Raw genomic sequence first — 27,808 nt, 5'->3', positions numbered from 1 at the left:
TGCGGCATGTAGGATCCTCCTGGACCAGGGCTCGAACCCGTGTCCCCTGCATTGGCAGACTGATTCTCAACCACTGCGCCACCAGGGAAGCCCATTGGTGACATTTTTTAATTGAGAGAAATGCTAAATTCGAGGTAGAGATGAGTGAAAATGAAGGTGTAATTCCTTTATTCAAATTCATGGACTCATGAATTCTAACCAGTTTTAGAACCCTCATGTTTAGAGCCCCTGAACAAAAGGGTTAATTCCCCACAAATAGAGGACTAGTGGATAGTGTTAGAGCATGCAGACCCTGCATCCGTTCTGACTGTTCCTCACTCTAAACGGTGGTTGAACACGTGGTGATAGGTGGCCAGCAGGGGGCAGCATATGAGCGGAAGTGTGGGGCTCAGTTCAGAGGGAAGCCGCCCCCGCCACCCACCCCCCCCGGTTTTAAGTCCAAGGGCCAGTCTGGTTACAAACAAACAAACAAACATAAGACCCCCAAGTCTTATCTGCTTGCCACCTGTCTTACTTGCACAGGGGCAAGCTTACTCGTAGGTGTGTCGAATGGGCCCAGAAGACTGAGGTCGGACTGAGGGCTCCTGGAGATGTCCTTGCTTGCTGCCTAGGCTGGAGGTGTGGAGCAGGTTGTCTGAGTCTCCAGCGTCCGAGGAAGTGGGTTCTCCCACGAAACATTTGCCCAGCCCTTGGGGTCTTGGGTATCAAGACACAGGCCTGGGGTTGCTCAGAGCTGGGGTGCAAGTCAGCTGGGGGCTTGACAGCCTTCACCGCTTCCTTCACTGCGGGGCTGGGCTGCGGCGCGCAGGGTGGGGGCGTCTTCCTCTTGGGTGCACTGGCTGTCCATGCCTTCCCCCACTCCCTGCCCCGCCCTCTCCCTCTAGCCCCAGCCCCAGACTTAGAGCCTTTGTGAGGGAGGGTGCTGATGTAGGGCGGGGTTCTATTATGGGATCCTTTGCAGAACTGTCCTCTGGGGAAGGCAGGTGGTGTTGGCTTGCCCCTAGGCCTAGCCCCTGGAAGAACTTTCTAAGCAAAAGACCCACCTGTGGCTGCTCTGAGACTCATGGTCTGAGGTCCATGTATGTACTTTTGGCTCCCACACCTGCCCCAGCCCTGTTCAGGCAGAGTGTGGGGCTGCCTCTCGGGCTGCTGTTTGGTGACAGCAGCCTGCCTGGTGGTGGTACCCTAAGTGGGACTGAGTGGGCCCCTGGTCCTCCAGAGACCACCCTCCAGGGCTATGGTCCATTCATGTCATCTGTGGAACCCAGAGCCGAGCCAGGGAAAGGTGGGGGCAGCAAGGCACAGCCAGGGTAGGGAAGTGACCCTTTCTTGTGTGAGGAGATGCAGGGTGAGAGGAGGGAGGGGTAGATCTCAGTACGAAGGGGTGTGGTGGAAGGGCACCCTCTCCCTTCCTCTGGGCAGGGCAGCTGCTGCTTCCAATCCTTTTGGAAGTTCTCCTGGAGGAAGTTCTCCCCGCCAGCCCCATCCTCCCCATGCTGGTTAGGAAGTACTCCGAGATACCTCACTCTTTGGATTGAAACTTCACAGTCCTAGGTGAGGGTCGGGGTAAGATCACAGGACCAGGGAATCTACAGTCCATGTGTCCTAACATTTCTGCCCCAGGTGGGGAGGTCCGGAGAAGAAAGCTTGGTAGCCGAGACCACAGGGCACTTGCTTTATTGTTCCAGGACAGGGGACAATGGCAGGTCTTCAAGAGTTCTGCTTGTGTCTCATCTGAACCTGGGGCCAACCTCCGGGGGTTCTTGTCACCCTCAGACCCTGGATAGGCTGAGGCTCCCACTTGGTAGGGGTTGGGCTCTCAGGTAGGGCATGGAGGGCAACTGGGTCACAGCCCCTCATTCCAGGGGCATCCTGGGCCTGCCAAGCAGTCAAAGAAAGGGGGCATGGGTGCTGCCCCACCAGCCTCTAGCAGACTTCCCTTCCCTGAATGCCCAGGCTGCCTGAGACAGCTGGAAGTAATTCACAAGCTGGGGCCTAAACTACATGAACTTCTCAGGAGTGAGACTGTAGTGACCTGGAGGGGCCCTTCCTGCACCCAGGGCTGGGAGAAAAGGACACTTTCAAGTTTCTGAGGGCAAGGGCTTTTCCAAACACTTTGTGTCAGAATTGGGCTCAGTTTGGTCCTGGGGTGGACACTGCCCCTCCTGTGTGTCATCCTGGGAAAGGCCAGAGAGAGCTTAAGTTGAGGACAGGTAGAGCCTGGCAGGGCAGGTGCTGATGAATGGCAGCCCCCGGGGGTGGGTCCACAGACAACCTGGGGAGAAACTCCATATCTCCTCCTTCTTGATGGGCCGCTGGGATGAAGATGGGAGAATAAATACAGGGGGCTTCTGGGAAAGATCATGCCTGGAGGGGAACGGGCCTGCAGAGAATGTGGACGTCAGAATAGGGTTCCATGGTGGTCTTGGACCTGGCATGGGGGCCCTGAGTTTTGGTAACCAAAGCCCTCAGCTGCCCCCAAAATGAAGTCAGGCTCTGATGTAGTTCTGATTCCTCTGGATATAAGGTATGTGTGTGTGTGTGTATGTCTGCATAACTGTATGTGTGTGTGTCTGTGCATGTGCGCCCGTGCATACGTGCATGAGGGCTTAAGTGTGGATGAGTGTGAGCTAGGGAGAATGTATTTTCTTCTCGCCCAGACACTTGCTCTTCAGGGGCGCTGAGCGAGGAGCTCGTGTACCAGGCGGCAGAAATGTGTGAGGGGCAGAATCCTGGGTGGTGACTTCTACACCCCCAGCTGCCAGCTAACAAACAAGTTGGCTTAGTGGCAGAGGGGACAGGGAGTGTGTTCCTTCCTTGACCTTTAAGGTGAGCCCGACATGGGTGGCCAGCTGGGACTTCCAGGCCAGGCAAAGGCTGGAGCAGCTGCTGAGCATAGCTCATGCTAGGGCCATGGGCTTGGAGCTGGGGCTGAGGTACACAGAGGGGCCAGCAGGGGCCATGGGTTCCAGCTCCATGAAGGCTGAGTAGAGGGTGGTGAGATGCAGGTCCCCCACAGCCCCGGAGGCCCCATTGCCTGGTGGTGTCAAGTCGCCTGCCCCGCTGCCTGTCTCTGCCAGACAGGGCCCAGGGGGGAAGCAGTGGGATGGGGATGGGGGTTGGGGCGGCAGCATTGAAGATGATGTCAGGGGTGAGGTCACCAGTACCAAGGGGTCAAGGGCCAAGCTGTCATCCTTCAGCTGTTCCCACAGGTTTCCTATTTGGGGGAGAGAACAGGCGTCACTGGGAGGCACTAAGGAGCCCTGTCTGCCTCCCACCCCATGCTCTCACATGCTAAAGAGAGCAGGATTGGGGTAACACTGAATGGAGAACAGACCCTGGGCACTAGCTCTGTGACCCCAGGCAGTTGCAGAACCTCTTTGATTCCTCCTCCCATGTAGGACAGTTTGAAAGCCATAGCTCAGATGATCTGTGTGGCTCTTTTTCTTGTGGGTGGGGGAGATGATCAAGGATTTGAGAGCTGCCTATTGGAAGGGTTGATGCAGATGCTGTACATTCTGGGGTTACCCTGGGGAGGGAGCCCCAGGAACTCTTCACCCTGGCTCTTGCCCAGGCTCCCAAGGAAGGTGGATCTGCAGCCCAGACCAAGGATCTTCCAACAATGCACTGCTGCATCCAGTGAGCTGGTTGGGCTCAGCTCCCTGGGCATCCTCCACTGCAGGGCAGGGCCCAAGGGACGGGAGCAAAGCCAGGAAGCACTGACTCTGGAAACAAACAGTGCTGCCACCAGCTCCTCCTCTATGTGTTGTGTGACCTGCATCGTGGCAGGCCAGGGCCTGGAGCTCCTTCCCTGGGTATCAGGGCTGCAGGGTCTGGAGGAAGAGAGCTGAACTAAACCCTCGACTGAACTTGGCTGCCTGGGTTCCAATCCTAACTCTCCTTCTTTCTCTCTCTCTTTTTTTTTTTGGCTGCCCTGCGTGTCTTGCGGGATCTTAGTTCCCCGACCAGGGATTGAATCTGTGCCCTCAGCAGTGAAACCGCGGAGTCCTAACCACTGGACCTCCACGGAATTCCCTTAACTTTCCTTCTTTCTAGCTAAGTGACCTTGAATAAGTTACTTAACCTTGGTATACATCTGTGAAATGGGTTGAATAATCCCTCCTATCCTATAGGCACACATGAGAGAGCACATGCAAAGCGCCTCACAAGATGCCTGACAGTTAGCAGGGCTCAGGTGATGCTTATGGTAGCTCACATGTCTATAGCTTCTTCTGAGGCTGTTGAGCCCTGTTCCCTACCTCTGGAGGTAGGCTCTAGCTGCTCGTTTCTAACAATAGCTTCCCAAGACCTGGGCTCCCTCCCCATCAGCCTGGGAGATCTCTGGGGGTCGGCTGCCCCCACCTGCTTGTGGATGTCTCCTACCCCAGTGCACACAGAAGGTCTGAGGCCTGGGTCAGCACCCTCCTTCAAACCCCCTGTGGCCAGTACCAGGACCTGGGGGTGCACTGGAGATTAGATGGGAATGGGTGGGGTTGGCCACGTGCAGAGATGGAGCAGGCAAGATGGAACGGAAGAGATAGAACCTCTCCCCCCGGGACCTGCCTAGCTCTGAGGCCTTCCGTTCTTCCAGGGGGAAGATCTGTCTCCTTCCTCTGCATTAGAAGATGAACTCAGAAAATGCAATCGCTTCTGGGAATGTTCAGACCATCGGTCACTCACAACAAAATATGGAATGGAACATCGGGCCCTTTCCAGCCCACCCAGAGCTGAGAGCGGTTTGATGATAGGTCAGTTGGAACCTGTTCAAGGGCACCAGGAGGAGGGAGATGGGGGCAAGGACATTCCTCTTCGACCCTTAACCACCACTACCCCCTACCCAGCTTGGGCCTTCTCTGCTCCAGTTGACCTGAAACCCAGCAGTTAGTTAGCAGGCTGCAGCCTGGAGACTTAGATGGGACGGGCCACACTGCCAGATGTCCTTCTCCAGTACTGTCCCACTTCTCCCTTCCCATCCCCAGCTCACCCTGAAAGTCGAAGTCAGTGAGAGAGGGATTGATGGCATCCAGGTCAGTGCCAAGGTCTCCGTCTGGCAGCAGGGTTTCATGTATGGTCCTGGCTGGGGAAGGTTCAGCCAGCAGCTTGGCACTGTGGCTGGGTGGGGTGTGGGCAGGCAGAGGCGAGTCCTGGGGGGTGCCCGGCTGGGCCCGCAGCTCAAGGTGACCATCTGGCTGTGGGAACAACGGCTGCAGAGGTCCAGGAGGGGCCAGGCCCGGTGAGAGGTGCGAATATGTCTGCCCATAAAAGGAGGGTGCGTGCCCCCCAAGTAGGTCCTGCAGGGGATTCTTGCCACGAATGGGGCCCGGAGCTGGGTGGATTGACTGCAGCGGCTGGGAGAACCCGGCTGGAGGTGGCAGGGGCCGGATGGAGCCTGAGCCTGCCAGCCCAGGGGGTGGGCAGCCGAGCAGTGGGGAACCCAGCTTCTCCCTCTTGTCTCCAATGAGGCTGTCCAGCTCTTCTGAAAAGGCCCAAGAGAGAGAGAGACACCATGAGGCCTCCCTTTCCCCACGAACGCTCCCAGCCTTAGAACCGCACTCAGGCGCTCTCCTCACTTATCAGTTCTCCTTGCTCAGCTTTTCTTGCCTCCTCCACTCTTATTTTTTTTGCCTCATGGGCACCCTGGGCCCTCCCTGCATGGCCGTTAGCCTCACCTGGCTTGGCCATGCTTTTGCGCACGGCAATGGGGTCTTTCCTCTTCCACTTCTGCAGTTCCTCCTGCATCTTGTCGATCTTGGCTGGATTGAGGGCCCACAGGCAGCCCTTGCGAGAGGAACTGCCTGATTTGTTCTCTACCTTCTCGAAGCACTTGTTAAGAGACAGGTTGTGGCGGACAGAATTCTTCCAGCCATCAGGCGCCGTCTGCCGGAGCAGAGTAAGACAAGAATTCAGGCCGGGGTCACGAAGCCAGAAAACTCCTTTGCTATCTGGGCACAGAACTGCCACCCACCCTGGGGCTTGTCGTCCTCATCAGCACCCAGCCCACGCTCGGTACCCTTCAGCAGTGGGGCAGGGGTGGGCAAGAACCTCGCTCACAGTTAGTAGCACCTAAAATCTGCCTTCGTCCTACACCATGCCCTTCAGACAGGGCTGTAGGTGGTTCATAAAGGAAGGGCTGGTGGGCGCTACGGACGGCCCCGCCCCTCCCCAGCCTGCGGTTGGGCCACTCCCCACTGGGTCCTCAGGCCTGTGCTTGGACCCGTCTGTGGAGAGGGACTCGCTACGCTGAGCTCTCCCTGCTGTGAGTTTGTCTCTGGGGTGTAGGTCTGTGGAGTCCTCTGAGTGGGAGGGCATGTGTGTCCCTGAGAAATGAGTGTGTGTGAGAAAGTCTCTCTGGGTGTGTGTGTGGGTATCCATGGTTGTCTGTGTGTGTGGTTGTGAGTGTTCATATGTGTGTGCCTGGGGGCGTGGCCTGATGAGGAGGCCAGCCCTCAGGCGGGCGGTGCTCATGCCAACAGAATAAACACCCATTAGGAGGCCTGGTCATGCCACCAGGGCAGTAATTGCGCCCAGGGAGGGTTGTAAAAACTATTAGGCTGACTCAGTTGGGTGAGAGGCAGTGGCGGGGTTGCCAGGGGGCACCCCCTTTCCCCCACCTCCAGCTCTGTCCCAGGCTCTGTGACAGTCCTGGGACCAGCAGGGGTGACTGTGGGCAGAGTGCCTGCTCTGGCTGGTGAGGTCCCTCTACCCTCGCCCCTCGGCCCCTCTCCCTTCCAGCTCACAGTTTCTGCTTAATGAGGGGCAGCCACTCCCTCCTCCCCAGCTCACTTGCCCCAGGGAGCAGTCAGGCTGAATCATGTCCAGCAGAACTGGGCCCTGATGCCAGCGTCACTGCAAGTTGCTCGCAGGAGCTGCTGGAGCCTTTCTCAGGGGCCGCTGGCCTGGGTCAGGGGCCTGGTTGAGATGACCCTCAAGGCTCCCAGGGTCATGACAGAGAATTCTTGAGCCACCAGACCAGCCAGCTGGGGAATTCAGCTTCAACTCCCACGACAGTCCCTACTAGGAGTCAAGGCTGTGGGCAGAGTTAATGGGGACTGGGCCCTTTTATGGCCCCATAAATCTGTGATTTGGGGGTGCCAGGGCAGCCCCCACCCCAGCCACTTCCTGTTTGGAAGAGGGGTGGTCAGCGCTAGCAATTATGTCCAGTGGCTGGACCTTCCCCAATCCCACATCTCTGACTCACAGGGCTTCAGGACGCCCATCTCAGCTGCCTTGGGCGTGAGTGCTGCCCACCCTAGGGTCCACTCTGTCCTTGCCCAGAAAAATGACCTTCAACTGGGGAGTGAGTGATAGAGGGGGCAGAGGATCTTTGAACTAATTTCTTAGGTGGGTCAGAGGGGAACGGTGAGAGTTGGAAGTAACTTACGCGCCGACGGGTTCAACCTGACCATTTTACAGACTGGGAAACTGAGGTCCAGAGAAGAAAGGGTCTAGCCCTAGATCACACAAGGAGGTGGTGACAGAGCCCAGACTCCAATTCTGTTCCCTAACTAAGGGCCCTGCCCAGCTCACCCCATAGGACTGCTTTCACCATCTGGGGCCTGACCCATCCTCACAGATGCTTTCTCTCTGAAGTCAAATGTAAACTTGGGAGTGAGGGAGTGATGCAACTGGCTAAGAACAACAACTGGAACCGAAAAAAAAAAAAGCAGTTAGACCTCTTCACTACTCAGCCCTACAAAACAGGGATTACACAGCTCCCAGGAAAAATAATTAAGCCAGGAAGATGAGACGTAGGGAAGGGCTGGGAGTTGGCAGGGAGGACAGGCTGAGAGGAATGGGGCAGGGCCCTCACTTCCCTCTCTCTGGCCTGGCTCCTTGAAGCCCTAGGGGACCCTCTAAAAGCGTTATAGGCCAGGGAGGCTCTGGTCCCCTGACTTGCTGGGGTAGAGGGGCAGCTCTGGATACTGACTTTGATGCTTCTTGAATCCCCGTGACAACTCTCCTTCCTCCTCTCCCTTCCAGGACCTTTGATGGATGACAATACTTTTTCATTCTTGGCCAGAACTCTGACCATCTTGCCCACTCCTCATCTGATGGCAGCTCGGCAAGTACAAGCTTGTTTGAATATCAGCCTCGAATTACCCCCAGGCAGCACAGTTGGGAAGACGGTGGGGCCAGAAATCACTGGCAGGTGGAGCTGGGTTCTGGCTTACCTGGGCCGCAGCTCCCACCCTCTGCCTGGGTAGAAGGTGAGACTGTATCCACTAGGGTGCAGGCCTTGGAGAAGGCACCCCTCACACGCAAGCTCTGACCTCCCCTGCACCCACCCCAAAAGAAGGGGTTTTTGTTGGAGGGCCTGGGGAGCATCAGACAAGGGAAGTGGGTGGTGTGGGAAGCCAGAGAGCTTGAGCCGGCAAGTGATCCCACTTGATGTTTGGCCTTGAGTAAATGGAGAGAAGGGCATCTGTCCTGCCTCTAGGGAGGGAGTTTGCTAGAGCCCCATCCCTTCTGTGGATGATAGAAATTATTGATAGATCCCGTCCATGGGAAGGTCGGGTGAACCAGCCAGTTCCCTAGGGCACTCTAAGACCATGAAGCCCACACTCTGCTTTCTGGCAGAACAGCAGCTGAGACTGCTGCCCACAGAGGCAGATCCTAATCTCTCCCAGGAAGGTAATGAGTTCTGCAGTCCCAGCATCCTGTGTCACCTTGGCTGGCCAGCTCCTACCCCATTTCCTCCAGTCCTACAGCATCCTGGGGGCAGCGGTGGGAACAGCCTCGCATTTCTTCCCAAGCTCTCTCTCCCCATTTGGGGTAGGTGGACGCTCCTTGAAGCCTATCAGAATTGCCATGTCCACCTTCCACCAGCATGAGGTCTGACTCCAGCCTGCTGTGTGACCTTTGGTGAATGGCTTGAGCTCTCTCTTCCTCACACAGAACTGTCCTTCTGAAGTGGAGACAAGGGGGAGCATGTGGGGGACACACCCTCTCCTGGCTTTCACTCAAACTCATCTCCCACCTCCCAACAGAATCCTCTGGTTCCAGAGAGGCCTGGCTTGCCTGGGGCTGGTGGGGTGTGGTGGATTTGGGGCTCACCTTGAAGTAAGGAAAGTGCTCCGTCATAAAATTGTAGATCTCGCTGACGGGAAGGCTCCCAGTTTTACTGTTCTTCAGGGCCATGAAGATGAGGATGCTGAAGGCAGAGAAAGTTCTGAGAGTTTGAACCTCTGACCTGGCCTGGAGTCTCCCCACCCCCACCCCCGGCCTGGCTGGAATAGTCAAGGAAGAATAGTCTGCTGTAGAATTCACGCGTGAGAGGCCCTATGAGGTCCAGAGAAGAAGGAATGAGAAAGTGTCCACTGAAGTCAGGAATTACTGATATACAAGGGTCTCGTGGCATCTGAGAGAGCTGGGTTACAATCCTGGCTTTGGCCACTCACTAGCTGTGTGACCTTGGGTGAGTGCCTTAACCTCTCTGAGCCTCAGTTTCCTCAGCTTTGAAGTGAAGAGAGTAATAGCTGTCTCAGAGTCGTGAGGATTAAGCATGCTGCCTAGCACATAGAAGGCACTCATTAAATGGAAGCTGTCATTACCAGTCAGCCTTCAGCCGATTGCATGAATGTTGGATAGTAAGGGAGGGGATTAAGGTTTTTTGAGTCCCTAAAAAGTGCCAAGCACATTCTCTCACTTAATCCATCCAAAGGCCTGAACATTGCAGTTCTCTCTCTCTCTCTCTTTTTTTTAACAGATGAATAAACAGAGGCTCAGAAAGATTAAGTAACTTGCCTGAGGTTTCACAGCTAATAAATTCAGAGCCTGGAGTAGAACCCAGTTCTACTGGACTCCAAAGATTGCATGTGCTCCTTTCTGCTCATCATCTGGCCTTCCACAAACCCCTTCTCTATGCTCCTGGATAATGCTTAAGTTCCTTTTCCTTCTCCTGAGCTCATACTGGCTGATGACCTGACCCCATGAGGGGCCTGGTACACAGGAGGTCGAGTATTGATGCTGGTTAGATGAATGAAAGTTCAGATGGAAGGTCTCCCAGATGGGCTGGGTGCTGCTGGCCTGGTACTTATAACCCCAGCGCCAGAGCAGTTGCACCAGATCTGGTAGGTGCTGGATAACTGAGCCGCATCTGCAGACCTCATCCCTCACTTACTTCCAGCAGAGCTTTTTTCTCTCTATATCTGGGGAGGGAGGGAGAAGGGGGGAATCATCCCCCCTAAACTCTCAGTTTCAGGCCCTGGGCCCCAGGAAGCTAGAACTTAGCGGGCTCATCCAGGGCACCAGCACCTGCTGAGCTGAGCCACAGACATGGCTCCCCAGGGTGAGATGAGAGGTCAGAGATGAACTAGTCAATCCCCCTGCCCCATGCTGGAATCTTCTCTATAGCATCCTTTGGAAGTCCACTAGCTATGACTTCCACTCCCTGCCATTACCCTTATACCTCAAGGGATTCCATGTCTCAGTTTCCCCAGGGTCCTCTCAGCCCTCTTCCTTCTACCTCAGGAGTGCTGAGAAACGTACCTGTAGGAGTAAATGGGTTTTGGGAAGAGAGGCTGGTGCCCATCGGTGCTGGCCTGGGGTGCAATCCGCTGGTATGGATAGTGTGAGGAGCCCAGGTAAGGTACAGGGTAGCTGCTGCCACCTGGTGAGTACTGTAGAGGTCAAAGGGGCAGAGTGGTTGCCATGGTAACCAGTCTTCCCAAGGAAGGGGGCTCCCTGCCCCCATTCACATACATCCAGAGAAGGAACTGAGGCTAGATTCTTCTCTCCTGTGCTCCACCACAATGGTCATGGGCCCCAAAGAGCTATCTGAGGATGCTGGCCAAGGATGCGGCTATCCGGGGGCCTGTGAGGAGATCCACATTCCAGAATTCAGGATCTCAGAGGCCTCAGAGCTCCCTTCCTCCAGCATCTTTCTCTCAGGTCTCTAGGTACTCTGGTTGCCATGGTGATAGGACAGGAGTTGGGCTAGAGAGTGTGAGGGGTAGCCCAGGCCCTTGTGCCCTTCTGGGCAGGCGCTCCAGACCTCTCTGGTATCTCCTGGAGTGGTTGGGCTGGAAGTGGGGTGTCCAGCCTGGGCATTTGCTGGGCACTGCCACCTTTTATGAGTTTCAGTGGCTCCTTGAAAGGGCTGGTCACGATGGTGGGCAGGTGAGGGTAGGAGGTGGTTTTTATGGCAAAGGGAGTGGCTGCGGTGCCAGGGATGGTGTTTTATGGGGGTGAGGGTGGGTAGGAAACTCTGACTCCCCCATCTGCTCCAGGCCGAAGTGATCTTTCCAGGTCACCCGAGAGACACTTAGTGACTGAGTCACCTCTCTGCAGGTTCCATAAAGCCCTGGGTGTGGCTATCTTGTTCGAGGAGGGGGTGCAGAAAATAGAGGGCATCGAGACAGGGCTGGGCATGACGAGGCCGCCTAGGGTCTGGTAGTCCCTTCGCCCTGCTGTGGCTCAGTCCCTGTCGGGCCAGGCCACCTCAGGGACATTCCTACCCTGGGTCAGACCGCGAGCCTCAGGAGGGCTCGGCTATTCCAGCCAGGCTCGTCATGGAGCGAGGATGATCCCTCTTGTGTTTCCTCTGCTTCCCTCCTTCCCTTTCTTTCTCCGCACTAAGCAGGCAGTCTGACCAACACACCCCCATCCCCCGCCCACCTGCCTGCCTCCCTGGCTTGGCCAAGATCAAGGCCAATGCCAAAGAGCTGGGAGCAGAACCTGTTCCACAGGCAGGGCCTGTCTCAGTGCCAGGCTGCAGGTGGATGAAGCGGGGTGCTGGGCAGCCACTTGCTCTGTCTTGCCCGGCGACTCCTGGGAGCTGCTTGGCTATTCTAGGACTCTTTTCTTTCTCTTTTTAAAAACCTCCATCCCATGCCAGTATGGGTCAATTACTTGGCTTCCTGTACGTCTGGGAGGAGCTGAGGCTGGGCAGTGGGGTGGGAAGGGGGATAGGGCCAGAGATGATGGGGACCTGTAACCTCCAACTGGGAAGGCCCCCTAACTTCACTCCTGGTTCCACCCTGTCTAGGCTAAAGGGAAGTTTGAGGCCAAGGCCACATAAGATGGTGGCTGACCCAGACGAAAGCCCACTGTTCCCTGGTCTGCTCAGCCTTGTGTGTCACCCCATTTACTCCTTTTCTCTTTGCTCAGTCCTTTTCTAGCTCTCCTCTTCTCTCCCTTTTTGGTTCCCATCCGGCCCTGCCCCAGTCTCAGTCCCACTCTCTTTCCTGAGACCTCTCAGGCACTGCCAGGGTCTCAGACAAGCCCCACCCCAAGAGAAGGGCAATTGCTTCCCTCCCCATGAACCCCTGTTCCCCACCCCAGGTGGCCCAGCCTGGGATTCAGGGCCCGGCTCTCCCTACCTGCCCATCCAGGTGTGCACACACACACTCACACACACACCCACACACCACACACACATGTAATATCCTGAGACCCTGGGGAAAATTGCCCACCTGCCCCAGACCTACCTGGTGGAAGGGGGGCTGGGAAGGACAGTACATATGCTGCAAGGGGGGCTGGTAACAGTACATGCCTGGACCGCTCTCCAGAGGTGGGGGCTTGACCTCAACTTCTGACTCCTGCTGGAAGGAAAAAATAACAGATGACCGAGCTGGACCATATTTTTCTTCCTTTTTCTCTTCTGTGTCTCGAACCTTACACAAAAGCAACCCCTACTTTGCCTCCCCCAGAGCTTATTCCTGGAGAACAAATAGAGAACAGAGAAGGGCAGGGATTTTCCTGAGGGAACTCAGCAAGTTAGTGTTGGAGCTGAGGCTGGAACTGACAGGGCTCCCCATCCCCCCACCTCCCTGCAGGTGAGAGACTGAGGCTGGGCTGTCTGGGGACATGGGGGAGACTTGTCACTGGTCACACTGAAGCTGGGGTAGGACCAGAGGTCTCCCTGGAATGGCACAAGGGTGCACTGCCTGACCCCACTCACCAAGCCCGGCTCAGGACTTGCTTGTTGGTTCAGAGCCACCAGCCCCTCAGAGCAGGTCTGCAAAGGACCACTGCTCTAGAATTCCCATTGCAGAGCCATGGTGAGGGGAGCACAGGAAGTGGCCAGAGAGGTTGGTCCAGCTGGGGCCCCCAAGGTCCTGACCCTTCCTCTTCTGCAAAGCCCAAGGGAACTCTGGCAGGCTCTCTGGAGGGGGCTCGCGAGTCCCCTCTGCTCTGGCCATCCCCAACTCAGAGCCTCTGCTCTCTGCTCTAGGGAGTGTACACAGTTGCTGGTCTGCTGGAGCCCCGTGGCCTTTCTCACTCTGGCGGAGGGAGCCTGCAGTTGCTGCTGGCGGTGGTGACCAGATCCTGGCCTCCCATGGGTGTGAGCCCCACATGGAGCCCCCAGGGGCCAGCATAGACTTCCACCCAGAGTAGGGCCAGACAGAGTGTGCAGCTAGGTACAGGAAGGTCAACAAGGCCAAGAGCAGGTGGACCATTCTTCCTGGGATTACCAGGGGCCTTGGGAACCAGCATCTGGGCCCAGAGGGTCAAATTAGCTGTGAGCTCTTTCTGGGTGTGCCCGGGATTGCTGATGCAGAGATAACCCTAATCATAGAAGCTCAGGTCTAGAAGGGCCACAAACACTATGTCCAGCCCTATCATTTGGCAGATGGTGAGGCTGAGCCCATAGAAGGGAAGTGATGTGCCCAAGATCACTCAGAGTCAACCAGCCTGCTGTGGGTCTCTGGGCCCAAACTCTTCTCTCCATTGTGTGTGTGTGTGTGTGTGTGTGTGTGTGTGTAAGAAAGTGGGCTCAAACCTCAGCCTCACTTCTTATAGGCTGAGAGACACCTTGGGCAGGTCACTTGGCGTCTATGGAGCGTCAGTCTCCTCATCTGCAAAATGGGGTTAGTGGGAACTCTTTAGAGGGTTGTCATGAGGACTAAACAGGGCACTTGAAAGAAAGCATCTGGCACAGTGACCACGGGCTGGCACTGAGTGGACATTTAGGGGGAAGTAACTGGTATGATGGTCCCTTTCCTGGGGGCTGCTGCCACGTTCAATGGGCCTGAGGAAGACGCTGTCAAAGGACCCCAGAACCAGAAACAGACTCCGTCTTGGCCACGATTGGTAGGGGCCCAGCGCCTTCTCTATCTTCCACTCCTGGGAAACAGGCTTTTGTTGGGGGTGGCTTGTGGATTGAATGGGAGCCTGTCTGAAAGCAAGAGGTAAGGAGAGCTGGTGGGCATCTGGAGTAGGCACAGCCCAGGCTGGGGAGCGGGGAGCAAAGCTCCCTTTAGTCTTCCTCTTCCCAAGGCAACAAGCCTATGAGGTACTATTAACGATACTTTTCTGATGAGGCTCAGAGAGCTTAAGTGACTTGCCCAAGGTCACACAGCTTGTGGGTACGGCTATGAAAGGAAATGAGCTTTCAAGGTGCTTTCAAGGTATTTCTATGAATATACCCAGGCCTCACTCCGGGTAAAGGATGGGACCAGAGTGTCCTTTGAGAAGACTTAAGTCCTCTCTCCAACTCTGTAGGCTGATGCTGGAGAGAACATTGTGCCCTGTGGCTCCTCCCTAAACCCTTTCTCTTGGCCTCTGGAATGCGTTTTTCTTCTCACATTTGCATATGAGCCTGTAGGTCTGGCTGGAGATTCTTGACACACAGAGAGAAGCTGCACACTGGAATCCTGACTCAGGAGCCTCTGGGAAGCTTCCAGCTTCCTCGGTCTGACCGGCCTCCCCAGCCTCGTCCCCTCCACACCAGGCCAGGGCAGCGACCATTGCTCAGCTGACCTGGAGGCCCAGAATGAAGCCTAGGGTCCCCAGCTCTCTGAGCTCGCTGCTTTCCTGGTGCACACTGACCCTGAGTGGAAAGGTCTGGAAAGGGATGGCGGGGGGTTTGTTCTGGGCTGCCAGGAATTGGGATGGGGGTAGGTGGGATGGCTGCCGGCCACTGGTACTCACCAGGACTTGGGGGCTGTGCTCCCGGCTGGGGTAGGGGAGCCCGTTGCACCAGGCCTCTGCTGGGAAGCCGGGCAGGAAGGCCTCACGCTCCCCCACATCTGTGGGGATCTCCTCAAAGGCCTCCAGCGCCCCTGGGGTCTTAAAGGAGTGTCCAGCGAGGGCCAAGGCGGTCTGGGCCTCAGGGAAGACGTCGTCATGGAAATGCCGCTTGTATGGATGGAAGGGCACGTGGTTGCCCTTGAGGAAGCGCCCGGGGCTGCTTGCCGGGCCCTCCTCAAAGCCGAAGCCGGGGTACTTGTCTGAGGGTGAGAGCCGGAAGGGGCCCAGGCCAGGGCCAGCTGGGCAGTGGACCTGCTCGGGACCCGGTGACGCGGCGCAGGGGCTGTGTGGAGGCAGTGAGGGTGCCCTCTCTGGAGGGCCATCGGGCACAAATGATGAGCAGCTGAAGCCGGCATGCTTCTGGGTGAACAGAGGGTAGAGAGCCTGTGAGCGGAGGCTGCACCGGGACCCTACTCTGTGCGAAGGTAAAGGGCCTGTGGCTGAGCTCTGGCGAGACATAGCCTGCCCTGGGAAACCCCAATCTGACGAGAGCACACTGCTTCCAAACCTGGTCGCCCCCAGCAGGATGGAGGCACAGCCCTGCCCTGGGAAAGCCCCAGACTGAAGGGACAAGCAGAGGCCCAGGTCTGACACTTCTGGATCTGGGAGTCACTGGGTACTTATTTGCTGGTGGAAGGGACAAGACAGATGCAGGCAGGTCCCTGGGGGGTGGGGGTGATGGCCCACCTGCGGCTCGTGCACCTCTCAGGTCTTGGCCTCAGCCTGGACCTAAGTGCCTGGTACTTACGTTCTGTGGGGCAGGGGAGCCTGGGAGGCCCGGTGCCTGCATGTGGTCCCCTTGGGGCTCGCCCTCCAGTCTGGTGGGGCCCGGCAGCGTGACGTCAGACTGCTGCAGGAGTAGCGACACCATCACCCAGTCCTGGCCTCGAAGAAAGCCAGCTGTGATGAGTGTGAGGACCACCGTCCAGGGCTGACCAAGCCCAAGTCCACCACCTCCATTCCCACCCCATCCCCGGGCTGGGACCCTGACTCCAGCCAGATGTCTGATGAGAGGGGGAAACAGACAGACAGGGACAGATAAACAGACAAACTGAGAGGAACATCGGAAACAGAAGGAAGCAGATAAATAATGGGAGAGACAGAGTATGAAGGACACAGAGGGAGAGAGGCAGGTGGACTCGAGGGGACTTGGATGCCTCGTGGCCCCGTGAGCCTGGCCGGCATCCCCCACGGCACTGGGGATGCCACCACCGGCCCACTGTGGAATGTGTGGCATATTTGGTTTTCTCCTATGTCCTCCACACTCCAAAGTACCTGGGACTTTGCGCAGGCCAGTGCCCTTTCTGAGCTTTGCACTCACCTTTCGAAAAACTCAGGGCCTATACTAGGTGACATGGAGGGCTCTTGCTGTTCAGACCTTCTAGAATTATAGGAGAACTCTGTACCCAGCACAGTTGAGTGGTTAAGAGGACTCAGCTCAAAGCCAGCCTTTGCCTTTCCTTGCTAGCTGTGTTAGCGAAGCTTTCTGAGCTTCCGCATCAATCATCTGCAAAAACAGGGAGAGAGAGAGGGCCGCCCTCGTGGGGATGCCGGATTAAATGAAATCATGCACATGAAGAATTTAGCACAGTGCCTAGCATGTAGTAAGTGCTCAGTAAATGCCAGCCCTCGTTATTAACATCATTATTAGTATGGTTCTTTTTTTTTTTTAACATCTTTATTGGAGTACAATTGCTTTACAATGGTGTGTTAGTCTCTGCTTTATAACATTAGTATGGTTCTTACTACTACTACCCTCACTTCTCTGCCTTCCTTCTCCACCATCTGCAAAGGACAGTTTCTCCTGAATTTATTCCTCTTTGCCCAAGTGGTTTCTGAGAAAGGCCACCCTTTGCTGAGAGCCTGCTCTGGGCTGGCCACTGTGTAAATGATTAGGAGAATTTTCTCATTGGTTTGTCAGAATAATCCTGTGAGTGAGGGACATTATTAACCTCACTTTCCAGATGAAGAAACTGAGGCTCAGAGGGGTTAAGTGATTTGCCCAAGTCACATAGCTAATCCTTGATAGAGTCAAGTTTTGAACCCAGATCTCTCTGACTCTGAAGGCTACGCTCCTCTCAGTCTCTTCATTTGTTGGGGGTCAGAGTGGGGGGTGCATGGGCTGGGCGCCAAACAACAAGAAAAGCACGAGGTTTACACACACACAAGACCCCCTCCGGCAGAGCAGGAGAACTGCATTTCCCCAGCCCTGCTCTCCCAGGAGCTCTGGTGGGGAGGGATGGCCGTGGTGGCCCCATGTGCCCAGCCTGGGGTTGGTACACCTTTGTTAAATAAGCTCTCTCCTTCATTTGACAAGGGGGTAGTGGGGACAAAGAAGGGAGGGCAATTGCCCAAAGTCCCTCAGAGGATCAGTGGCAGAGGGGGCTAGGAGCTGGGGTCCAGGTGGGGGCCTGGTGGAGGCTCTCCCGCCCCTTCAAGAGTCTCCACCACCCCTTCTCCATGTCCCGGTGCCGCTCACTCGGCAATGCTAAATGTGGCGTGACCAGGGAAGCGCCGAGCTGGCCGTAACTGGACACCACGGTGGAGCAGGCCTGGGGCCCGAGGTGCAGGGCAGCCCATCTCTGGCTCCGCATGATTGCGCGGCCCGGCCCCTGCTCCCTGGACAGCCCCTGGACAGCTCGGGCCCGCCTGCCACTCCTGGCCCTGGTCCAGAGGTGCTTTCCCAAGGCCTTCTCCAGGCCTACCAGAGGCCAGCCTGGGCCCCTTCCTCCCCCAGGTCTTGGGCTTTGTAACACGTGGGGCGGTGGTCACTCTCCTCTCCAGAGGCAGAAGAACATATAGTTAAGAGCAAAGGTTTGGGATTTGGGCTGACCCAAGTCTGAGTCCCAGCTGTGTCACTTCCTGGCTGTGTGACTTTGAAAAAACGGTGCAGTTCTCTGTATCTCCTTTTGCTCCTCTGATAACAGGGCTTGTGGACCCACCTCTCCCCTTGTGGAGAGAGGGATGAGGCTGCCTTAGTCCCTGACCCCTTTCTCGAGTAGCTGGTGGAGCTCTTAAAGTTGCATTATCTAGTTCAGAAGCTCTAGAGTCAGGATTGGGTTTGAATCCCATTTAACAGTGGGACTTTGGTTGGGCAACTCGCTCAGCGTCCTTCCTCGGACCTCAGTTTCCTCATCTATAAAATAGGGCTAATAGTACGTACCTCTCTGGAGGGTTAAGTGATATATTGCTTGCAAATAACTTAATGCATAGGATGTGCTCAGTAAATGATAGCTATTATTAATAATTAGCAGTGGGACAGAGTTATTCTAAATGATGAGCTCTGGGGGTGAGGACCAGGAGAGCGGAGGGAACTCCTCTTTCCTGCCTCCCACCTCCGTCTCCCTGACGTCATCCTCCCCCATTGGCAGAGGCTACACTTCTCTCCTCTTGACCCTCTGGCCTCAGAGATCATTTTAGCCATTCCCCTGAGGGAGAATGGCTGCAGAAACTCCCAGGGATTCGAGTAGGAAGGAAGGGGAGGCGACTCTTGCTTTGGATCCCTCAAGAGGCCTCTCTGACGGTTGCAGTGCCCGGGCTCTGGCATCTGCATTCACGAGGAATCTTTCATTGATGACTAATCTTTACGCTACCTGCTGCAGTTTCAGGGGGCACGATAGGATGTGTGCCTGCAAATCTCGTCAGCAAACCAGTGCAGGAGGTCCAGTCAGCTCTCCTCCTTCCTTGGATCCCAGGAGCTACCCCTGATGGCACTCATGACCCTGCCACTCAGGGTGGGCTTCCACAACCCACAACCTGCTCTCTTTTTGGGCTAGAGTTAGGCCAGGGCTCTCAATGGTGGACAGTGCCCTGGGGTCCCTTGGACTGTAAGGACTTTCCTAATCACAACTGCACATCTATAAAGCACTCTGCAGTTGACAAAGCACCTTCGTATCTATCATCTCATTTCATCCTCCCTTTGCCCCAGAGAGTAGCAGGCAGTGGTGTGCTGGAGTCAGCTGCTATGGACTTGTGAGGGCCAACTGTACCCATCTCTTTCCAAATCCATTTTTGGTGAAATTGGCCCAAATTGGCCTTGGTGGGAATATTTACCCAAGGAAATTTGCAAATGCTACAAATTAGTCCTTTTTTTTGGAGAGCTGGTGGGTGAGCATTTATCATACACCACTGGTAGGGGAGAAATGTCATTAATCCCATTTTTCAGGGGAGAAGATTAAGGTCCAGAGAGAAATGACATGCCCAGGGCCACATAGTTAAAACTGAAAACCACATCTCCTGCGTCTCCTGCGTCTCAGGCCTCAGAGCCCCAGTTATGCCCCCAAACCACTCCAGGGGTGCAACGCTGGCAAAACTTTAGCAGAAGACCACTTTAGTATCCAGGTATTCTGTCTACCCTCTACTCTCAGAACTTTTCCTTCTTCCATGATCCTTGAGGAGTGGGAGGGCAGGGGTAGGGATAGAAGAAGTAGACTTGATCTTTCCTGGAGTCAGAGGGAAGAAAGAAATGCTAACCTGAGTAGGAAGCATGATGAGGAAGAAATTCCTCAGAAAGAATGAACACAGGATCAACAACCAGTGTTATCAAATCTTTGCTCTGTGTCCTTCTCACAAACAGCCAGGTCTTTTGTCCCTTCCACCCAGCATATCTCCCCACCCCTCAGAGACTCTTTTCCCAGTACCCCAGGATTAAGGCAGAGGGGGCATTTGTGGGGTAGGAGCGGGGGGACACCCTGTTGGCTGGTTGTGTGACCTTGGACAAGTCACTTCCCCTTTTCTGTACTCAGTTTCGTTATAAGTAAAATGATGCGCTGGGACCATTTGCATCTAAAGATGTTGAAGCTGGTCCTGTGGATGTGTATATGGTCCACAGAGCTGTCAGTTAGGCCCTCATCTCTGCTTTTTCTTCAGGAGGGACCTCTCTGAGGAAATCCTCAAGGGGACCAGGAACAACTGGGTGAGTTATTATACCCCAGAAAGGAGGTGCTGTATTATCACCCCCATTTTATAGACGAGGAAACTGAGGCTCAGAGAGGTTAACCTGACTTGCCCAAGTTCACTCAGCTAGTGAATGATGCTCCCCAGGATTCAGACACAGGCTTCAAAGCTAGAGTGCCTAACCACTATGCTACACAGCCCCACCTCGGGAACACCTCAACTTCCTTGCTCACACCTGGAAGCCAGATTGGCAGGTGAGGGGCAAGGTTGGAGGTTTCCTTGGGACGGTCTGTCCCTGTACCCTACGTGGGCGGCTGAGTCACAGAGGACACTAAGGGCCCTCACTGGGCTCTACACACTCCCTCCCATGCAGGCTGCTCCTACCTGCCCTTTACAGAGGTGGAGATGGTAGAGTTCCACCTTAATGGTTTCTGTTACTGGCTGTGGCAGCATGTTTTACAAGGGGTGGGGACCGTGCCCAGTGCCGCCTGTGGCCCCACCCAGGCTCCACCCTCCCGGCTGCTGGGAGGGGTCCCCTGGAGCAGTTTGGTAGGGGCCACTCCTGAGGCTGGACACCCTGGATACTGGGAGTCTGGGGTTTCTAGCTCCTCTGCTCCCATCAAGGTTGGGGGTTCTGAGGCCAAAATCCTGTCCCCTCTGGCTCTTGACCCTGACTCGGTATCAGGAATTGGGTCAGCTGCCCCTGCCTTGAGATCTGATTAAAGCGCTCTGAGAAGCAACTACAGATGAAAAGGGCAGGGGGTGGAGTGGGGAATAAGAACAAAGGATGAAGAGTGATCATGTCCCCCATGTGATGCTTTCCTCAAATCTGAGCCACGGACACCTGCAGCTGAGTCGTTCCCATTCCCCAAACCAGGGCTCTCCTGAAGCCACTTCAGTCATCCCTCTGCCTCTGGAAGTAGGCTTGTCTTAGAGCAGAACTCGGTATGCCCGTCCCGAAAAAGCGCTCGAACCACCTCGCATGCCTGGGGCCGACCTTGAAGTTCTTCCCGATGTCTAACCCGTAATGTAATCTCTCTTGTAATGTTAGTCTTCTTGCCGTATCCTTCCTGCCGTTCACCGAGGGCTAGTAAATGGCAATGGACTCATCCCTCCTGCAGGGTGGGTCCCAGCCTGGCTGTGGATGTCGAACTCCAACAGCTTCCGGTTCCCCCATTCTCCTTTGCCCAGAACCCCTTCCTTTCTACCGTCCCTGACCATCGTGGGCAGCTTCCCATCTCTCCAGCCCGTTCCCAGCCCCTGCCACCCAGCCTTGGCCCCAGAGGAGCTGAATCCAACACTCACAGTAGGCTCTGGGCCATGGCCACCATCACGGCTTCTTCGGGGAGTCATTCAGCCCAGGAACTCCCCAGGAGCTTCCACTGAGGTATAAATACTCCCACATGCCTGGACCAGCCCCCTGCCTGAGGGCCGGGGCGGGGCTGCCTCCGCAGGCCAGGCAGGCAGGTCACATGCCCCATAAATGCCACTGGACCACAGGCCCTTCCCAGCAGCCCTGGGGAGACTGAGTGGGACCTGACCTCCTTGGATGGAAGGATGATGGATGGATGGAGGGAGGGATAGGTGGATGAATGGAAGGATAGGTGAGTGGGTGAAATGGACAGATTGATGGGTGGACAAATGACTGGATGGAAAGCTGGACAGACGGACAGACAGATGAATGAATGGACAGTGGGACAGATTAATGGGTGTCCTTGAACTGCCTATAGATGCTCATTTGGTAGATGGGGAGAAAGAGGAGCTGGTTTCAAGGAAATAAGAAATGCTATCCTTCAAAGCTCCCATCCATCTCTTTCTGAGACACACCCACCAGGCCCCCTTTTCTCCTCTGCTATGGACACCTGGTCTGAGAGACTGGCTCTGCTGGGTTCTCTCTACTCCTTAGGTGACTGTTTCCAAGACACTTCCCACCTAAACACCCCCAACCCCCAAGGAATCTTTTGGTCTTTGGTGTCATTCATGGTCTGTCTTTTCCTCCCTCCTGCCTCCTCTGGAGTTCAGGCTCTGAGGCTGTGAGCCCATCTCCAGATCTTGTGCCCAGAAGCAAGGTCATCTTGGCCTCCAAGTTTAGCAGGGGGAGGGGGAGGCAAAATTCTCTCTTCCAAGATCATGAGACCCTTACATGTGAGATTTAGGGAGAAGGTGACTTCCACCCCGCATCTGCCCCAGGAATTTTTAAAGGCATGACTGGGTCTGATGGTGAGAATAGGTCTGGCAAGGGACTCGTATGTGAGCCAGGTGACCTGGAGCCCCTGGGGCCCGACTTCAGAGCTGGGCTCCTGAAGGGTGGGGATTCCTTGCTTGTTTAGTCCTCCCAGGGGGCAATGTTCAGAAAGCAGTGGTCTGATTTCCAAAGAAAGTTCCTTCTAGTCCTCCGTCTGCCTAGCTGTGAAAGGGATCCAAGAGTGGATGGTGAGGTGGGCAGTGACTGAAGGAACAGGAGGATTTTTCATAGATGGTAACATATGGCCTTCCTCCTTCCTTACAACACGCCTCTTCCAGCCACTCTGGCTAAAGAGGGTAGGGGAATGGGCGGGGGGGTGGGATGAAGTTGGTCTCCTCTGAGCACCCATTATCTCTGTGATCCAGTGTCCCAGAAGTCCTTCCCCCATAACAAAGTCGCTCAGGGCTGAGCCTGGTCCCCCCTCCAGCCTCCTGTGGGCTGCTCTGATAACTGGCTGTGGAGTTAACTGGCTGTGCTGGTGATTGGTGGCTGAGGATATGAGAGGTGAGACCCACAACGATGACTGGGGCCTTGTTTCACCTCATCCCCTAGATTGGCATTTATTATCTCAGAAACCCCCAGCTGCCTTACAAAGCCCGCCTGTTCCCGCACAGGGAGTCCTTCTGACCAAGGACCCTAGAATCTCCTCTCCCAGCTCTGCCATCAGCGTGGGCTAGTCACAGAAATTAACCTCATTGCCTCCTTTATAAAATGGGATCCTCTTCTTTGCCTTACATACCTCACCTGGCTGTCCTGGGGACTGAGTGAGAAGCAGGGTGTCAAAATCCTCTGAGGAAGATAAACTGACACCGTCTTGCCTGGCGCCCCTGCCTCCTCCCCTGGGGTCCCAGGCCCATTGGATTTCAGGAGAGGGATGCGGGCTGAGATCTTTGCCCCTTCAACCATTTGCCCCTCCCTGGGTGCTCTACATAGGACGGGTCCAGACCCCTTTCTGCCTGCTCACCTTACTGGGGGCTTGAGATGGTTCAGGGACCTACCATCCCTTGAGCCAGGGGCCTCTCATGCTCTCTACATATTATTATCATAAGGACTCTCATTATTACCAGTCTACTATTAGGGATAGTAATCCCACCACCACTACTAATGATGCAGATCTAGTACCAGACAAATACCTACTGGTGCACCTCTCCTCCAAAGCCACCCAGAGCACACGTACACACACACACACACACACAGATCCTCCTGGGCTTGGCATTGTCATCCCAAAGAACTTTCTCTCCAAAACCTTTCCCACCTTGGGCAGATCGGACATGATCATGAGAAGGTCCCAGAGGCTGAGCCTCTTCTCCAAAGCCACGTGCTCCATGGGGCCCAATGTGGGCTCCAGGAACTCCTCTCAGAGGGAGCTGGGGACACCTCTGATGGTGAATACTGCTGCAGTCACTCTGCCTCTGCTAAGTGGACAGTCTGAAAATTGGGTTTTCTGATCACAGCGATGTGTGTGTGTGTGTGTGTGTGTGTGTGTGTGTGTGTGTGTCCTCACGCACATCCTATGCCTTCCAAGAATGATGGGCTGGTGTAGTCTGGGACATGGCTGTGGAATTTACAAGTGTATGTAAGATCTCCAACTGTCTCCGGGTGATCCGGTTCCAGGGACATGCCCTATTCTGTGTGTGTGTGTGTGTGTGTGTGTGTGTGTGTGTGTGTGTGTGTGTGTGTGTGTCTGTGTTGGTGCCTGCCCAGGTTGTCTGTAGTTTATCAGAAGCAGTAGTTTCAGGCTGGGGGAGCAGGGCTTGAAGTAGACTGATCATGTGTCCTCCCATGAGCACGGGGTGGAGGGTTAGGGTCAGACTTCTGGGAAACTCTCTGTTGCATCCTGGGGGGTCTTGAGTGGTACCTACCCTCTGCACCTTCCAGGGTAGCCATGAGAGCATGGGTTTCCTTTTCTCTGTGACTCACAGCTGGCTCTTGAGTCAAGTTCCCTGAGAGATCACGATTCAGCTAATTCTCTCCCCGGCTCCATTAATCTGAGCTGACTAAGCAAGAGCCACAGGTGGGGTAGAGACTGGGGATGCCCAAGACTGCAGTCATTCCTAAACAACCCAGCAGGCTTCCTTGCTTTAGCTTCTGTCCATCTCCTTGCCTTGGGCCTGGCCATGCTTAATAGGATCGGTTATGCTCCCAGCACCCCCCAAAAACATTGCCACTGCCTCCCTTTGGGGCCCTCTAAGGATGTCTCTTCATCTCCCCACTTGACCTGCCACACACCTGCAGTGTTGAGAGGTCCATCTGGACATCAGACTTGTCTTGTGGCACCTGAACTCATTTTTACTATTTGGCCAGCAACCAGCCTTTAAAGTTCAGATAAGATCAGGAAGCTGAGGGCTTCTCCAGGGATGATCCTACCCAATCCATTTTGTCCTGAACACTGGGAGAATGTGGAGGACATACCAGGACCTGGCGGGGGCACCGATGAGGGGCGCTGACCTCCAAAGGGGATCTCTGGTGTATGGAGAGATCCATCCTGGGGAGGTGGAAATGCTGTGGGATGGGAAGATGGAGTTAGGGATGACGATGAAGTTGGGGCTGAGGAGGTGAGGGAGAAAGCAAAGAGAGAAATAAGGTGGTGGAGGTGGACTTGAAACTGGGGTTGGGGATGTGGGTTGGATAGGAAAAGGGCTGGATTGGGGTTAGAGATGAGAATGGGGGTAGAGTTGGGTTGTGAAAGGAAAGACAGGTGGAGTAGAGAGGTTATGCATGCAGAGGGGTGGAGGTTGGAGATGGGCACAGAGATGGAGGAAGGGGCAAAGGATGGAAAGGAATAAGTGAGAAAGAACAAAATCACTCAGGGACCTTTGATTGATGCTTCTGAGACCCACTCTCCCAGAGGTCATCTTGTCATTCCCCTGCTCCCGGGCATGTTGCCAGCCCAGCCACACCCATCACAGATCAATGGTTGTCTCTCCACTCAGGAAACCACCTCCTGTGGTCACATAGTCCAGGTAAACTTAATTTAAAATGCTGAAACGTCTCTCTGAAGTCTAATGTCAATCTCTCCTGCTGCAGAAGCCAATCTCAGCTTGCTAAAAACTCCCTCCTGCAGGCCTCAGCAGGGACGGTGGGCTGTGACTGGGAAAGAAAGAGGGGAGGCCATATCTGCGGGACCTCTGTCCCTGGCATCCCTCTGTTATAGGGGAATAAGGGGAGGCAGGCAGAAATGTCTCCCAACAGCCCCCTTCTCATCAGGGTATGGAGCCAGAGAGACTAATAGAGGGGCAGCGGGCATGGGGCCTTATTTCTGTCCCTTCCTGTACACAAGGTCTTCAGAAATTTCAGTGTGACTTAGTAACAGTCTCTAGCTAGGTGCTTGAGCCCTGTGTAGGCAGTGGGGGCTCTGCTGGTCCATGAAGACTCAAGCTGGAAGGAGGGAAGTTAGACAGCAGGAAGGACTTCCTGGCAGAAAAGGATGGAGAGCCCATGGGAAGCGGTACTTTCTTAGAGGGCAGATGGAACTCTCCATGGGGGCTAAAGGAAGACATTCCCTGAGACCAAAGTGGGGACATAAGACATCTTCCCAGAAGGCAAGTGTCACCAGTGGGCCTCCCCCTTTGTCTTCAACTGTCCCAGGCCTTCTCCCGTCTCACAATGAATGAAGGCACAGCTGTTGGTTGGGGTCCTATGGGGTTAGTGTATGGATGAGACAGATACGGGGAGCAGGGAGGGTGCCCCAACTCTCTAATCTTTCTCTTGCCTTCCCAGGTGTAGAATCAAGAAATAAAGTCCTTTCCTGAAATAAAGTCCTTTGAGAACTCCCCGGCATTCCCGGGAGAACAGGTTCCTGGCCCTGGGAGGTGAGTGAGGCGCCGGGCCTGGGGGGGCAGCGTGCCTCGGCAGGCCCTGGAGCCCGGAGCTGAGCTCCGCAGAGGCGGCATGGGCGGGGCCGGGCAGGGAGCTGAGAGGACATGTGCCTCTCCTCACAGCACCTTCGCTCCTGAGGACCAGAGCCTCCCCAGGACCCAGCCCCACTCTGGCCCTACCTGGCCCACCACGAGAGTGGGGTCCAGGAACAGAGGTGCTGCCCCAATCAGTTGGGGATGCCCTTCTACTGCCTGCATCCTGGGGGTCAGGGAATGCCCAGGGTGGTAAAAGGGCCTGAGCTGGGCCCGACGGGGACAGGACTGGAGTGCAATGCCACCCAACCCTTCTCACCCTCCCATCAGCCCAGAGGAACTGGGTTTTATCAGCAGGGAAAAGAGAACCCTATGGGGGCGGGCAGAGCTGGATCCTGCGGCAGCAGAGACTTCAGACTCCAGGAAGGACTGACTTCAGGACTGTGAGTGAATGCCCGAGTTTCCTCCCTCAGGATTAAGAAAGTGAGGAGGGGGCAGACCTGCCTGGCTCGGGAAACGACCAGCCTAGAGGCAGGTGGAATGGATGAGATGATTTCTCGAGAGGATGCGCCCTCTCCACCCAGGTCCTTTCCTGCTGACCAGCCGTGACGGGCCACAATGCACACGCAAACATATCTTCCCCACACCTTGCGCAGAGACAAGAGGCAAACACGCCCACTCATTCGAGTCTATTCTTAATCTAACTTGCTTCTTTGGACATTTGGGGAGGGCCTGGGGACTCCACGGGGAATGCCAGAACCTTACCTGATCAGATAGGGGGTGGGGAAAAGCCATGGGAGCCAGAGGGGTCTTCCTGCTGCTCCGGCCAGTTCCCTAAGGGCCTTTGCTCCCCAGACCCCCAATTCCAGGCGTCCAGGGTCTGAGAGCTCCCTGCGTATCCCAGGTTTGCTCACCAGGCCTCTTGGTTTCTGGGGTCCAGACCTCCGGGGGATTCTGCCTTGGGTGCAGCATCAGGTTGTGGCCGTAGCACCTGTTCGCCACCTGTCTGCTTCTCCACCAGCTGCACCCTCTCCTTCCTGCAGCCCAGTCCTCTGTGCAGGCCCGGGCATCTAGACCCCAGCTGAGGCTGCTTAGGGGCAGTGAATGATTCCTTGATCAACAGACACCCTTAGCACCAACTAGCCCCCGGAGCTGGGCTCTCCCTCTCCACTTGGAAAAGCCACTAAATTGGGAATCTGCCTCCCTGTCTTTCAGCTCTAGTTTTCCAATTTTAGCCCCTCTGTGTCCTTACTTTTTTCCAGCACAGGGTGGCTAAGCACACCCTCTCCAACACACAGAGACACACAGAGAAAATCCACGAAACACCAGAACGAAAAACCACACTACAGCAAGAAGGATTGAAGTTAGACAACCTGGAACAGGAAGAAGAGGGAGGAATAAGGAGGAGGGGGTTCTCCTTGCCCTCCAGGCACTCACCCCACTTCCTGATTCTCCCTTGAGCTGCAGCGAGAAGAAAGGGAGCACCCAGGTGCTCCCAGTCACTCCCAGGTGCTCCCAGTCACTCCCAGGACCCATTAAAAAGGCAACCCCCCCCTCCCCATTCCCTGGCCCAGCCCTGCTGGCCTCCACGGCTGACTGAGGCCGGGTCTCTTCTTACCGCTCAGTGAAGCAGGTCGGCGTGGGGGCCGGGGTCTGGGGGGCCAGGAGCTCCGTCTCTCTATCAGTCCGTCAGCTCGGCCGTCCTGGGTCTGTGCTGACATCAGGTGAGGGGAGGCAGCTGCTGGGCGAGCCAATAATTATGATATCAGCTTCCCCTTGCCCCGAGGGGCTGATGCCAAAACGGGGAGAAGAGCAAGGTGACTAAGAACCTAGTTTGTTCCTT

At 55.5% G+C, this 27,808-nt stretch overlaps 1 protein-coding gene across 9 annotated transcripts; it reads right to left on the bottom strand.

The window, feature by feature from the left end:
- Nucleotides 1-1,661: 1,661 nt before the first annotated feature.
- On the bottom strand, nucleotides 1,662-27,808 carry FOXN1 (forkhead box N1). 9 transcript variants are annotated; one of them, XM_049701731.1, is made up of 9 exons: nucleotides 27,584-27,808; nucleotides 15,722-15,873; nucleotides 14,875-15,333; nucleotides 12,429-12,542; nucleotides 10,489-10,619; nucleotides 9,055-9,151; nucleotides 5,670-5,877; nucleotides 4,985-5,476; nucleotides 1,662-3,217 (listed from the first exon to the last, which is right to left on the bottom strand). In XM_049701731.1, exons 1-9 carry the CDS (start codon nucleotides 27,684-27,686, stop codon nucleotides 2,901-2,903), a joined length of 2,073 nt encoding a protein of 690 aa, XP_049557688.1. In that variant the 5' UTR covers nucleotides 27,687-27,808; the 3' UTR covers nucleotides 1,662-2,900. The 9 variants fall into 9 exon arrangements, with proteins under 9 accessions (XP_049557688.1, XP_033279289.1, XP_033279284.1 ...); XM_033423398.2 differs by having other exon boundaries at nucleotides 15,722-15,853; nucleotides 27,584-27,740; XM_033423393.2 differs by having other exon boundaries at nucleotides 15,722-16,480; nucleotides 27,584-27,707.

The sequence above is a fragment of the Orcinus orca genome, chromosome 19 (assembly GCF_937001465.1).
Source record: "Orcinus orca chromosome 19, mOrcOrc1.1, whole genome shotgun sequence".
NCBI lineage: Eukaryota > Metazoa > Chordata > Mammalia > Artiodactyla > Delphinidae > Orcinus > Orcinus orca.
Note: the sequence above shows the minus strand (reverse complement) of the source record. Positions and strands in the feature narration are given on the sequence as shown.

Coding starts and splice junctions, on each gene's coding strand:
- FOXN1 (XM_033423393.2), bottom strand. CDS start 16,210: ATGCCACACATTCCACAGTGGGCCGGTGGTGGCATCCCCAGTGCCGTG. Junction 15,334..15,721: donor GCTCCCCTGCCCCACAGAAC/GTAAGTACCAGG, acceptor CTGTTCACCCAG/AAGCATGCCGGCTTCAGCTG. Junction 12,543..14,874: donor AGCACAGCCCCCAAGTCCTG/GTGAGTACCAGT, acceptor TTTTCCTTCCAG/CAGGAGTCAGAAGTTGAGGT.